The 14692-nt window shown below is 37.8% G+C and overlaps 3 protein-coding genes and 1 pseudogene across 3 annotated transcripts; 3 read left to right on the top strand and 1 right to left on the bottom strand.

The window, feature by feature from the left end:
- Positions 1 to 235: 235 nt before the first annotated feature.
- LOC130730286 (UDP-glycosyltransferase 73C25-like) lies at positions 236 to 1969 on the top strand. Its single transcript, XM_057582247.1, has one exon. It carries the CDS (start codon positions 288 to 290, stop codon positions 1788 to 1790), a length of 1503 nt encoding a protein of 500 aa, XP_057438230.1. The 5' UTR covers positions 236 to 287; the 3' UTR covers positions 1791 to 1969.
- Positions 1970 to 4528: 2559 nt separating this feature from the next.
- LOC130730284 (UDP-glycosyltransferase 73C1-like) lies at positions 4529 to 6276 on the top strand. The gene has a single exon (XM_057582246.1). It carries the CDS (start codon positions 4700 to 4702, stop codon positions 6236 to 6238), a length of 1539 nt encoding a protein of 512 aa, XP_057438229.1. The 5' UTR covers positions 4529 to 4699; the 3' UTR covers positions 6239 to 6276.
- A 2728-nt stretch (positions 6277 to 9004) lies between these two features.
- LOC130730285 (UDP-glycosyltransferase 73C3-like) lies at positions 9005 to 10987 on the top strand (annotated as a pseudogene).
- A 1512-nt stretch (positions 10988 to 12499) lies between these two features.
- Positions 12500 to 14521, bottom strand: LOC130730283 (UDP-glycosyltransferase 73C2-like). The gene is made up of 2 exons (XM_057582245.1): positions 13545 to 14521; positions 12500 to 13416 (listed from the first exon to the last, which is right to left on the bottom strand). The coding sequence occupies exons 1-2, from the start codon at positions 14257 to 14259 to the stop codon at positions 12662 to 12664; spliced, it is 1470 nt and encodes a 489-aa protein (XP_057438228.1). The 5' UTR covers positions 14260 to 14521; the 3' UTR covers positions 12500 to 12661.
- Between the last annotated feature and the right edge of the window lie 171 nt (positions 14522 to 14692).

Genomic DNA, 14692 nt, shown 5'->3' with positions numbered 1-14692 from the left:
CATTTAATCTAGATTGAGTGTATTATCGAAAGAGTGGAGAATGATCTTTTGGGAGGGGATCATTCACTTAATGTGATCTTTGAGGGAGCTTCAAAAAGATTAGTTTGCGCAAACAAAAAAGATTTAATTTAAGTGGGGTAAGGCAATTGAGGTTTCTAGAAGCCCTTTCTAGAAAACATATTCATTCATATAAAAAGAGGGACAAGGCATGCACACTCTACAAGTGCAACCCAAACCATACAAGGAACAAACCACTACCCATTTGCCTCTATTGCTTGTTAGTAGTCATGGTTTTCCAAGAAAACCAACCTCACTTCATTTTGTTTCCTCTAATGGCTCAAGGCCACATTATCCCCATGGTGGATATTGCAAGGCTTTTAGCACAGCGTGGTGTAATTGTAACCATTTTCACCACACCAAAAAATGCATCACGTTTCACTTCAGTTCTATCTCGTGCCATTTCATCAGGCCTCCAAATCAGACTAGTAGAACTCCAATTTCCTTACAAACAAGCAGGACTACCTGAAGGGTGTGAGAATTTCGACATGGCAACCTCAAAAGACATGTTCAGCAAACTCTTCAGAGGAATTACCATGCTCCAAAATTCAGCGGAGGAGCTGTTTGAGAAGTTGTCACCAAGACCAAGTTGCATAATCTCTGACTTTTGCATCCCTTGGACAGCTCAAGTGGCTGCAAAGTACAACATTCCAAGGATTTCTTTCCATGGTTTCTCTTGCTTCTGCCTCCATTGTTTGCTCAAGGTGCAAACTTCAAAGGTTACTGAAAGCATCACTTCAGAGACAGAGTATTTCACTGTGCCTGGCATACCTGATCAAATTCAGGTTAACAAGTCTCAGATTCCTGGACCAATGTCAGATGATCTGAAGGACTATGGGGAGCAGATGTATGAAGCTGAAAAAAGTTCATATGGGGTGATCATAAACACTTTTGAGGAGTTGGAGAATGCATATGTGAAGGATTACAAGAAGGAAAGGAATGACAAGGTGTGGTGCATTGGCCCTGTTTCACTCTGCAACAAAGATGGCTTGGACAAGGCTCAAAGAGGGAACAAGGCCTCAATTAATGAACACCATTGTCTGAAGTGGCTAGATTTGCAGCAACCCAAGTCTGTGGTCTATGTATGTCTTGGAAGCTTATGCAATTTGATCCCTTCACAGCTTATGGAGCTGGCTTTAGCCTTGGAAGCCACAGAAAGACCATTTATTTGGGTTATCAGGGAAGGAAATCAGTTCCAAGAGTTGGAAAAATGGATGGGTGAAGAAGGTTTTGAGGAGAGGACCAAGGGGAGGGGCCTTGTGATTAGAGGTTGGGCTCCACAAGTGCTGATACTATCACACCCTGCCATTGGAGGATTCTTAACACATTGTGGTTGGAATTCAACACTTGAAGGGATAAGTGCTGGTGTGCCAATGGTGACATGGCCTCTATTTGCAGATCAGTTTTTGAATGAGAAGCTTGTTACTCAAGTGCTGAGGATTGGAGTGAGCCTTGGAGTAGAGGTTCCTTTGAAGTGGGGAGAGGAAGAGAAGACTGGGGTGTTGGTGAAGAAGGAGGATATTAAGAAGGGAATATGTTTGCTGATGGATGATGAATCAAAAGAGAGTGAAGAGAGAAGACAAAAGGCCAGGGAACTCAGTGAGATAGCAAAGAAAGCTGTTGAAAATGGGGGATCTTCTTACCATAATATGACTTTGCTTATCCAAGACATCATGCAACAGGATATAAAGTTAAGAACTGAAGACACAGTAAATGTAGTGATTAGTGAATGATATTGTCCTTGACCAGTCATCTTAAGGGGCTGGTTGCCTGGTTCTTATGCTGTCATTATTTTTCTTATTCTGTTTCTGCATGCTAGCTGCCCTTGTTTACTGTAACAATTCCACACTGTAAACATATATATATGAAATGTTTTCTTTTGACAATGAAACATAACTAAATGTTATTTAAAGATGTATAGAAAGAACAAATATTTGCATTAATACATGCAGTCTATAAATATACTTAAATAAAAGTTTAAACTCCGTGAAAATCATTTGAATACACAAACTAACGACATAAATTAAAGATTGATTATTCCTGTTAAAGGTAGGTTCTATCAATAAAAATCCTCTAATTTTTATTGCTAATTCATTTTTTTTTTGAAAGTGCTAATTCATATTTTCGTAGTAATGAAAATATTGAAATCTTATTGAGAGAAAAAAATCGTTTAGTATTAATTATGTAATAGACACTTTATTCTAGAAATATTTGACAGAGAATAGTTCTTTGGTAAAGTCACTTAGCAAAAGACACACTATATAATAATAAATGGAAAATAGGACGTGAGAGGTCATGTGAGGGAGGAGCCCCCAAGATTTTCTGTGCTTATGTTGCATGTGATTTTCTTTTGGTTTGTTGTCAAGGTCTTTTTAAGTCCACTATTGACAATATAGACAAGTCCAATATGCCCTTTTTTCCTAAGTTTGCTTGTATTTAGATGACTACTATTAACAGAAAAATTAAGGACAATTAATACATAAAAACAAATACATTATAGGCTTAAATACTCTAGAGGTCCCTGAAATTGTATGGCGTATGAAAATAAGTCCCTGAAAAAAGTTTTTCTGATTCGGGGTCCCTGAAATTTTTTTTTAATCTAAATAAGTCTCTACCCGTGTTCTGAGATTAGGTTAAGAGGGAGGGAGAAGAGGATTGTCTAGAAGGAGAAGAAGAAACTCAGATCAACTTTGTTCCCAGTTCCCACCCATTCTCGTTTCCCTGATTTCCAACGCTCAATCTCCAACTGTGGCCATTGTCCTCGTTTCCTACCCAGAATCTGAGCGTTGAAGGTGAAGTAGGTGAGATGAAAGGTGGTGGCTGGGTAGTTGGAGGATGATGGGTTTGGGAGAGAAAACAGAAACCAACCAAGAACCACTGCTCCCATGGCCGCTCCGATCTCCCCCTCGAACCTTCAGCTAGCGTAACACGATGACCAAGAGGAGAGGAAAGGAGGGGGTGTGTTGAGGATGATGATGGCTGGGTGTCTTCAAACCAGAGGAGAGGAAGAATCAGATATGAGGAAGAAGAGAAAAAGTAGCTGTCCCATGGGGGCGGTGATTGTGCGGATGGGGCCGGAAATTGGAAAAGGTAGTGGTGGCGACGCGGCCATGAATGAAGGGTGGCGGTTAGGTGAGAGAGGTGGTGGGTGCCTAGGGTTTTCAAGAGATGATGAAGAGAGCTCAGAGATCCAATTAACTTAATTTTAAACTTATTAAGAAAATTAACCTAATTAGATTAACAATAAATTAGGGTTAAGGATTAATTTTAAGAGTTGGAATATAAAAAAATTAGAAAATACACTTGGAATTGATGACTGTGCAAAATAAGAGCCACATAAGCTCAGAACACGAGTAGGGACTTATTTAGATTAAAAAACAAATTTCAGGGACTCTGAATCGGAAAAACTTTTTTCAGGGACTTATTTTCATACGCGAGACAATTTCAGGGACCTCCAGAGTATTTAAGCCTACATTATATTATCAATTACAATAAAAAAAATTCCTATGCGACAAAAAATTACAATAAAAACTTATGTGCTTCGTGTATTTCTTCTCTTCATTACTTTCAGTAAAGGCTACAAAAATATCCATATGGACCATCATGAGGAATTATATTTTTCCATTAAGTATAATTTAAAATTTGAATGATCGTAATTAAAAATCAATCACTAATTAAAATAAGTTAACTCTTAATCCATTCAATTTTTTTTCACTACCAAGTTATACTCTACATGACATTATATAATTTATGCACACAAAACTCGAATCTATATGGAAAACCACTTAAACGAACTATTTGTTGATTCTCCTTCAAATATTTTTAGTATTAACTAAGGTATTCTCACAGTCGGCAATTGTGGAACTAATTGTTCATCCGATTGTCAGCATATTAAGCGGTTCAAGACTTGACAATAATTTTTTCCATTAACAAAAGTTCGAAATTGAACATCCAACCACTCGATTAAGAGATGGAGTGTTGAACCAATATGTTAACCTGGTTTTTCCTTCAAATCTTTAATTAAAAAAATGATAGTAACTCTCATTTTAACACTTTCTTTCCAACACTCTCTTTATTTGATTAATTTATGTGAGGTCCATTAAAAATATTGGTCTAACTTTTAATTTAGTGAAATTAACATAAATGTCAACCAATTGAAAAGAGTGTTAAAGTACTTTAAAAAAAAATGTGTTAAAGTGAGTGTTACTAACTCTCATCATCTTTTTAATTATAGAGTCATGATACATCAACATTCAAAAATGTGTAATACGTTGAAGACATACGGATTTATAGTGAACGCCACAATATACATTTTACTTTTTTTTTTAAACTGTGGCCCGTTAAAAACAACCATGAATCTATATGTGTAAAACGATGTTGACCATTCGCTTATGTCTGTGCATACTTTTCGTTAATTATAATATTCTTGTAGCTAGTGGATACTGGATACCATTCCTTTCAGGCAACTTACTAGTGCAGAAGCCAGAAGACAAAGGTGAATTGAAACATGCAACTGGAGAAGACAAATGTTGACTTGTCCAATGAGATTATTCAAAAATGAACACAAATTGATAAAAATTTGCGTATGTAGGCGCTTACATCACGGATAAAGCGACCCTCCTACAATCACACCCTACTAAGAATGTTATATAACATTGAACAAGATCTAGGTGAATTCATCATACAATCACACCCTCCTACAACAACAATAATGGATTCTAAAGTTTCTCAGCTCCATTTCGTCTTGTTTCCTATGATGGCCCAAGGCCACATGATCCCTATGATGGACATTGCAAAAATTCTTGTGCAGCAAAATGTTATTGTCACAGTAGTCACCACACCTCATAATGCATCACGTTTCTCTTCAATCCTTGCTCGTTACATTGAATCTGGCTTTCCAATTCGATTAGCCCAGCTCCAATTTCCAAGTAAAAACTTTGAATTCCCAGAAGGGTGTGAGAATCTTGACATGCTACCTTCACTCGGCACCGCCTCGAGTTTCTTCAATGCACTAAGCTTTCTACAACAGCCAGCAGAAAATCTATTTGAGGAGCTAACTCCAGCACCAAGCTGCATAATCTCTGATGTTTGTTTGCCATACACAATCCACATTGCTAGCAAATTCAACATTCCCAGGATTTCTTTTAATGGAGTAAGTTGCTTCTTTTTCTTCTGCTGGCATAATATACGTATCAGTAATATCTTGGAGAGCATAACTGATGAATCAGAGAAATTTACTGTTCCTGGTATCCCTGACAAAATTGAAATGGCCAAATCCCATATAGGAATGGGTTTGAAAGATGAAGGTTGGAAACAGTTTAGTGATGAAATGGCTGCAGCTGAAAAAGCTAGTTATGGGATGATCATGAATTCTTTTGAAGAGTTGGAGCCAGCATATGCAAGGGATTACAAGAAGGTTAGAAGTGATAAAGTGTGGTGTGTAGGTCCTGTATCACTCATTAACAAGGATGAATTGGATAAGGCTCAAAGAGGTAATAAGGTCTCAATTGATGAGTGCCAATACATGAAATGGCTTGATTGTCATGAGCCAAAGAGTGTAATTTATGCATGTTTTGGAAGCTTATGCAACTTAACACCATTGCAGTTGATAGAGCTTGGTTTGGCATTGGAAGCATCAAAGAGACCCTTCATTTGGGTGATCAGGGGAGGAATTCATTCAGAGGCATTGGAGAATTGGATTAAGGAAGATGGATTCGAGGAAAGAACCAGTGATAGAAGCCTTCTGATTCGGGGTTGGGCTCCTCAAATATTGATGTTGTCACACCCTGCAATTGGAGGATTCATAACACACTGTGGTTGGAACTCTACTTTGGAAGCAATATGTGCTGGTGTCCCTATGATTACATGGCCACTATTTGGGGACCAATTTTTGAATGAAAGTTTTGTTGTGCATGTATTAAAAGTTGGAGTGAAGGTTGGGGTCAATAGTCCTGTTAAGTGGGGTGAGGAAGAGAAAACTGGTGTGATAGTGAAGAAAGAAGATGTTGAAAAGGCAATAGAAAGCTTAATGGATGAGACAGAAGAAAGTGATGAAAGAAGAAAAAGGATTGCAGAGATTGCTCAGATGGCCAAAACAACTCAAGAGAAAGGAGGATCTTCTTACTCTAACGTCACCTTGCTCATCCAAGATATCTTAGAGAAAAGTAAGAGAGATATATGAGAAGATATGAATGCAACCAATATATATATATATATATATATATATATATATATATATATATATATATATATATATATATATATATATATATATATATATATCACATTATCACTCCTTTTTTGAATTTTTTTCAAGGGTTAGAAGTGATGTTAGTTCTAACTTAGAGTGCCTTGAAAGTGAGATCTCTATGATTCACTTGATCTCATATGAATATCACTAATAAAAAAATAGTATTAGAAAAAAAACATATTAAATAATAAACTACCAGCATTCATTATTCCTCTTGTAACCAAAAAAAAACTACCAGCATTCCTTGTGAAAAGAAATGCTTTACTCATCACTTTAGAAACATAGCTAATTAAAAATCCAACTATAATTATGTTCTGTTACAATTATTCTATAGTTGCAATATATCATTTATATGAACTTAGACATAAATAAAGCTAAGAATTTCCAACACATAATGTGAAGTAATAATAAACTAACGTTGAACATAAATCTATTAGCATCAGTTTCTTATATGCATCACCATAGTTCCTGGGCTTATAAAAGGGGTATCGAAGACATAAGTTTTTAAACAATCATAAATTACCAGCACACAATCATAGCAGAAATTGCATATTCATAAATTATAATGCTTAAATGGGTTAACTATCAGTTTGGTCCCTATGTTTGAGTCGCCGTCTGAGGTGAGTCCCTCCCCGAAAAATATATGGTCTAAAGTCCCCGTGTTTGAAAAACTTTTGGAGCGGGTCCTCGCCGGAGGGCGGAGCTCCGGCGAGTGATGATTTGGATCGCTGACTGTGTTAGTTATGCTTACGTGGATTTAAAAAATATTAAAAAATTACATGTCAGATTCATTAATCAAATTAACTACAATTAAACATATTAACAAATCTACCCTTACATTAATTAACAAAATCAATTTCTTCCCAAATTAACTTCAATTCCCCCAAATTAACCCAAAAAATAACACTCCAGAATCATCATCATCAAAACACCCCAAAACCAAACTAGATATGAACAATTTTTGACAAATCTGAAAACAATTCTCTTTCCCTCTCCTTTTAATCATCATCATCATTTCAGCAAACCCTCACGACCTCACCCAGTACACCCAACCTCAAACCCAGTACACAACACAAACCCAGAACACCCAACCTCAAACCTCACCCACGATTTCTAAACCCCCTCACCCAACCTCACCCTCACCCTCACCCACCTGCAAACCCTCACGACCTCACCCAACCTCAACCCTCACCCTCACCCTCACCCACCTGCAATCTCACCCTCACCCTCACCCCCAAACCCCAACCTGCAACCTCCTTCACCCACGACCTCACCCAACCTCAACCCTCACCCTCAAACCCCAAACCCCAACCCGCAACTTCACCCCCAAACCCCAACCCGCATCCTCACCCTCACCTGTAATCGGAACCAAAACCAAAACCCCAACCCCTACCCCCAAATGAAATCCCCACCCCAATCTAAGTTTGGATCCAGAAGAACCCAGAACATGGGTGAGAGATGAGAGAGGTGAAGAGATCGATCAACCACTTGATAGATCTAGAAAAACCAAAACATCAGTCTTCAATCTCTTGATAGATCCACTCATCAGGCTTCACCCACAGTTTCTTCTGCTTCCTACATGGAGGAGGCTCCGTCACTCACTCCTCTTTCTCTCTCGTTTCTTCTTCCTTATTCTTCAGATAGTTCAAACTCTTTTCGATTTGGGGAAGTGGTGGTTCCCGATCTAGGTTTCTGCTGACAGGATTGGGTTGGGGAGCATGGGAGGAATGAGGGGGTTGGGGTTGATGTTGCTGGGGTTTGGGGTTGGTGTTCTGGGTTTGTGTTGTTGTGTGCGGGTTGAGGTTGAGGTTGGGGGTAGGGGTCGGGTTGAGGTTGCGGGTGGGGAGCTGAGGTTGGGGGTGGGATCGGGTTAAGGTTGGGGGTGGGGTGAGGGTGAGGATGATTTGATGATGATGATTATTTGGGGTTGATCTGGGATGATGATGAGATTTGGGGTTGTGGTTTCCTCTTAATAGGGTAATGGGTCATGATGATGATTTAGATTTTTAATTTTATTAATTTAATTTAGTAGTCTGATGTGTGATTTTTTTATTTTTTTTTTATTTTTATAATCCACGTAAGCATTTTTATCCTCGACAGCGTGCCATTTAAGCACTCGCCGGAGCTCCGCCCTTCAGCGAGGACCCGCTCCAAAAGTTTTTCAAACACGAGGACTTTAAACCATATATTTTCCGGGGAGGGACTCACCTCAAACGGCGACTCAAACACAGGGACCAATCTGATAGTTAACCCTGCTTAAATTGTTAAATATCATGAGTCATTATTTTCATCAAAAGGAAAGAAAGAGGGAGGGGGACTGTAGAGTAGAATATTCCTAACAGAACACTGAAGTGAGATCAAACAAATTATTCTTAAATATCATATTCTTAGTGATTTCAAAACAATGGAGGACACCATTTTTAAATTTCTAATATCAATTATTAAAACCTGCTGATGCATTTTAAGCAACCATGTCTTTCTTTATCGTAGCAGCCACCTACTTATATACCACCTACTCCGTGCTTTGTAGAAGCCATCTACTTTTTGTTTTTCTATTCAGGTTTTTCTACTTCATATTGAATAATATAATCTTGGATCATAGCAATCTTCTTTGTTTAACGACAGCTCTTTTTATAATAAATAATATAATATAATAATATAATGTGAAAAAGCTAATCTTGTCTTATGTCACTAGCATACTTGGACCATAGCAATTTTTTTTTGTTTTAGTCAATGGATCATAGCAATTTAAATGAACAGACCACACATTCAACCTCGTATTGTGCTGAATAGAAACGTGAAAAAGCCCAAAAGTTTCTCCTTTTTTCTGTTGCCTTCTCTATTCATTTCCCCACCATCTCATGGCACAGAAACATGGAATGGACTCAGTACCTCTATGCCCCCTCCACTTTGTGTTCATCCCCTTAATGGCCCCGGGTCATATTATTCCTTTGGTAGACATGGCCAAGTTGTTTGCACGACGCAAGGTCAAAGTGAGCATAGTCACTACACCCCTTAATTCCATCCAATTCCGAGACACCATAGACAGAGAGATTCAATCTGGGTCACCCATCCAAATTCTGCATGTTCCATTTCCAAATGCAGAGTCTGGAATTCCTGAGGGGTGTGAGAGCGTGGATACTCTTCCTTCAATGGCTCTGCAAACAAACTTTTACACCGCTTTACGCTTGTTGCAGCGACCACTAGAAGATCTGTTTGAAAAGCTAAGACCCGTCCCAAGCTGCATAATAGCTGACAAAAGTCTTTCATGTGTAGCTGATATTGCAGACAAGCTCAAAGTTCCAAGAATAATATTTGATGGGACTAGTTGTTTCAATTTCATATGCAATCACAATTTATTAAGATCTCTGAGGCTATATCTGATGACGAGAAATTTCTTGTCCCTGGAATACCTCATGAAATAGAATTGCGAAGATGCCAGCTCCCCGGGATATTCAATCCTTACACAGACAAAAGGCTGACTGCTTTCCGTGAGGAAATAAGGGTGAAGGCAGAAAAATCATACGGGGTGGTGGTCAACAGTTTTGAAGAATTAGAGGCAGAATATGTTAAAGACTATCAAAGGGTAGCAGGCCATAAGGTTTGGTGTGTTGGCCCTGTATCACTATCCAACAAAGACGAATTGGACAAAGCTCAGAGAGGAAACGGAAACTCAAATGGTGCAAGTCAAATTCTGAAGTGGCTAGATTCATGGCCTCCAAGCTCTGTGATTTATGCGTGCCTCGGTAGCCTGAACTGTGCAACACCAAAACAGTTGATAGAGGTCGGGTTGGGACTCGAAGCAACAAAAAGACCGTTCATTTGGGTGCTGAGAGGTGCCTATGGAAGAGAGGAAATGGATAAGTGGCTTCTAGAAGAAGGGTTTGAGGAAAGACTGAAAGGGAGAGGACTTTTGATCAAGGGTTGGGCACCACAAGTGTTGATATTGTCACACAAAGCAATAGGAGCGTTCTTGACACATTGTGGATGGAACTCCACACTAGAAGGGATTTGTGCTGGAGTGCCCCTGGTCACTTTTCCTCAGTTTGCTGAGCAGTTTTATAATGAGAAAGTCATTGCACAAGTGGTGGAGACTGGGGTGGGTGTGGGAGCTGAAACTGTCGTCCACTTGGGAGAGGAAGACGAGAGTCGTGTTCAGGTCAAGAGGGAAAGTATTAGAGATTCAGTAGAGAAGGTAATGGGTGAGGGCAAAGAAAAAGAAAAGATGAGGGAAAGAGCTAGAAAGTATGCAGACATGGCAAGGAAAGCAATAGAAGAAGGAGGATCTTCTTACCGCAACATTTCTCTTCTAATTGAAGATATCATACATGTTCAAGGGCTAGACTAGATTATAAGTTAAAGCTAAGCCACAATTGATGCAAACTTTCAAGAAACTTTTTCATCTGATGAAGATGATGGTCATGACATGATGATGGAGGAGAATCCTGAGTATGATGATGAAATGGAAGATATTGGATCATTTGAAGTTTAAATATTATGAACTATTCACTCTTGTTTTTTTTATTTTCAGCTCTCTTTGTTACTCTAAGAACTTATGGTTTGGTACTTTGGTTACTTAAGTATGCTTTACGAGATGTACTAAGTAATATTGCACTCCATTATTGCGGTTTGTTGAACTTTGATTTCCTATGAAGTTGGATGTTGAATTTATTTGGTTAATTCGTCTTTGTTGGTCCTAGTAATGCTATCTTTGTACACCATGACATGTTTTCTTAAGTATTTTTTTTCTTTTTTCCAAACCTATGGACCAAAACAAGTCATTATATTTATTTGCATTTGATTGCTTTTGATCAAGAAACATAAAAAACAGCACTTAAAATTATAAACTACTGAAAACTGCACATTGAAGATGCAAAGAATTAAAATGAATGGCAGATTCCTGAAGCATGATACAAAAAGTTACCAACTTTCTTGAATTTTCTTAAGAAACAACGGAAGGGTAACGAAAATCGCACAAGTAAATATCTATATCTGAGTAAGAAGAATGAGTACCTTATGCTTGAGAACTGAGTTCGTTGACTCCGGCACCGTTCTGGCTCCTCAGGATTCGCCGGCGGCGACATGGAGAGGATTATTCCAACGCTGATTGATTAATCAGTGAATGCTTAACAAGTGCGACGGAAACCTAATCTGTAACAGGTTTAGGGGAATTAGGGATTGTGTTCTAAAAATTGGGGAATTTTCCCGCGAATCGTGTTTTCCTCTAAAATGAAAATAACTTGTGCCATTGCCCATTGGTACTAATTTTATAAATCTTGTGTAAAATTGATATTGATATTTTATTATGTGGTTTGATATTTACCTTTTCAATAACAGGTGAGAATTATTAATAAAGTTTAACACATTTTATATATATAGTTTGGCTCCTCAAACATCTAGATTATGATTTGTTAGAAAATGTTTATATTCAAAAAATTGTTTCTATATCTTATCTCTTTTTACTAGTTTATCCTCTTTAACTTAGTCAAAAGAAAATCCCACTAATCCCACTATCCTCCAATATTGGTTACTAAGATATGCATTATTAGTATGATATTGAACTTTTTCCCCTTAAGACCGATTAAGTGTCTCCATTTCTATTCTACTTGATTACCAGTTTATCTCACTACCGTGTTTTTCATGGTCTAACACCACACGTCTAATTTGTCTTTTTTTAACCATCTATTTTATGACAATAAAAAGTGAATATCACTATATTGTGCGATTTATAAAGAGTTTAATGATTGTGCATTGTCGATTAGTGTAAAATTACACTGATGTCCAATAACTGAATATCACGTGTTCAAATTGGATATATACATGGTCGTGATGCATTTTCATTAGAAATCAAGATATTATAATTGGATTTATCAATCGATTCATAAACTAAATGATTATCCATCCGCTTCTCACGTTGCATGAATAGTCGGCACATTAAAGAATATTCAAAAAGACTTTTAATAAATCGTTTTGAAGATCGGTGTTCTACCAAACTAACCTAAGAGCGGTTTATTTTCATAAATAATTATATACGGCTACAATACATCTTGCATGCTATGAGAAAACACTCTTTTAATTATTTATATTTTTATATAATTACATCTTGCATGCTATGATTCCAATACATCAATGTTGTTATACAGCTCAGTGAAAGCGACAAGTTCTTTTAATTATTTATATTATTATATAATATTGCCATTAACAATATTATTATTAATTCTATTTCTTTTTTTTTTGATAGAAATTTCCTACAACTGTATTCCAAAGCAAACAAAAAAAACTTTCCTACAACACCATCATCCATTTATTTGGTTTCAACTGTGGCTTAGCTTTAGCCTCTAATGTCTAATCTAATCAACCCTGTACATGCATTATTATGTCTTCAATTAGAAGAGAAATGTTGTGGTAAGAAGACCCTCCTTCTTCAATCGCTTTCCTTCCCATCTCAGCATACCTCCTAGCTCTTTCCCTCATCTTCTCTTTCTCTTCACCCTCACCCATTACCTTCTCTATAGAATCCCTAACACTTTCCCTCTTCACCTGAACATAACTCTTCCCTTCTTCCTCTCCCAAATGCACAACAGCTTCAGCTCCCAAACTCACCCCAGTCTCCACCACTTGCACAACAACTCTCTCATTATAAAACTGCTCAGCAAACAGAGGAAAAGTGATCAATGGCACCCCAGCACAAATCCCCTCCAGTGTTGAATTCCATCCACAATGTGTCAAGAAAGCTCCTATTGCACTGTGTGACAATATCAACACTTGTGGTGCCCAACCCTTAATCAAAAGTCCTCTCCCTTTCACCCTTTCCTCAAACCCTTCTTCCAAGAGCCACTCTTCCAATTCCTCTCTTCCATATGCACCTCTCAGCACCCAAATGAATGGCCTTTTCGTCGCTTCCAGTCCCAAACCGATCTCTATCAACTGCTTCGGTGTTGCGCGGTTGAGACTACCAAGGCAGACATAAATCACTGAGCTTGGAGGCCATGAATCAAGCCACTTCAGAATTTGGCTCAAGTCATTTGAATTTCTCATTCCTCTTTGAGCTTTGTCCAATTCATCCTTGTTGGATAGTGATACCGGACCAACACACCAAACTTTCCGACCTGTGACAGATTCAGAAATTTTATGTTATGACTGACAATCGCATACACACATGCACACACATAAAAATATAAAACTTTTATGGGTACAATTAACACAAAGAAAAAAAAATTGTCTTGTAACCTGTTACCTGTGACCCTTTGATACTCTTTCACATACTCTGCCTCTAATTCTTCAAAACTATTAACCACCACCATATGTGTTTTTTCTGCTACCACCCTTACTTCCTTACGGTAAGTATCAATCTTTGTGTTTGTTTTCAAGAACTCAGGTGGAAGTTGACATTTTCGCAATTCTACTCTATGGGGCAATCCAGGGACAAGAAATTTGTCTTCATCAGGGAAAGCCTCATGTAAATTGCGATTGCAGAGGTGAGTGAAGCAACTAGTCCCATCAAATGTTATTCTCGGAACATTCAACTTCTTGGCAATATCAGCAACACACATAACATGTTTATCAGCGATTATACAGCTTGGCATTGGTGTTAGATTTTCAAGAAGCTCTTCCAGTGGCTGATGCAACAAGCGTAGAGCGACGAAGAAGTTTTCAAAGAGATCCACTGAAGGCAGAGTATCCGCACTCTCACACCCTTCAGGTATTCCAGATTCAGCATTTGGAAATGGAACATGCAGAATTTGGATTGGTGAACCAGATTGAATCTCTCTATCTATGGTGTCTCTGAATTGGATTGAGTTGAGGGGTGTGGTGACTATGCTCACTGTGACATTGCGGCGTGCAAATAGCTTGGCCATGTCTACCATTGGAAGAAGATGACCAGGGGCCATTAAAGGGATGAAGACAAAATGAAGGTGGCATAGAGATTTTGAGGAGTCCATTGCATGCATATGTGATATTGGTAACAATGGTGGAGAAATTTATAGAGAAGACAACAGAAAAAATGTTTGGTTACTCTGTTCTTGAGCTGTGGAATAAACGCGCGTCCTCCCCTCATATCACGCGGAGACAAACAGGCACTAAACCCTCATAAGGAAATGTGTTGTCAAAACGTAGGACAAACTAATAAATAAATATAATAATTAGGGAGTAATTAATTGATAAAAGAAGTTAATTTTGTTTTATTCATAGTGTGGGTCAAACTAGTTCATGTGAAAAGGAAAATTATTAAATATGAAATTAATGGATCATAAAATTAGTTGACTAATATTTTTTAAATTTAATTTATTAAATTAATTGTGCTTTAATATATAGTTATTTATAATCATTACATTGCTTAGAAAAAATAATAGTTATACTATTAAATTTTTTTTTGAACCTCAA

The sequence above is a fragment of the Lotus japonicus genome, chromosome 1, assembly GCF_012489685.1.
Source record: "Lotus japonicus ecotype B-129 chromosome 1, LjGifu_v1.2".
In the NCBI taxonomy this organism is placed as follows: domain Eukaryota; kingdom Viridiplantae; phylum Streptophyta; class Magnoliopsida; order Fabales; family Fabaceae; genus Lotus; species Lotus japonicus.
This window is presented reverse-complemented; position numbering and strand designations above follow the sequence as displayed.

What these genes read in the sequence shown, in the direction of transcription:
- LOC130730286 (XM_057582247.1), top strand. Translation starts at nt 288, where the DNA reads ATGGTTTTCCAAGAAAACCAACCTCACTTCATTTTGTTTCCTCTAATG.
- LOC130730284 (XM_057582246.1), top strand. Translation starts at nt 4,700, where the DNA reads ATGTTATATAACATTGAACAAGATCTAGGTGAATTCATCATACAATCA.
- LOC130730283 (XM_057582245.1), bottom strand. Translation starts at nt 14,259, where the DNA reads ATGCATGCAATGGACTCCTCAAAATCTCTATGCCACCTTCATTTTGTC. An exon ending in AGAGTATCAAAGGGTCACAG is followed by an intron (nt 13,417 to 13,544) that starts GTAACAGGTTAC and finishes AATCTGTCACAG; the next exon opens with GTCGGAAAGTTTGGTGTGTT.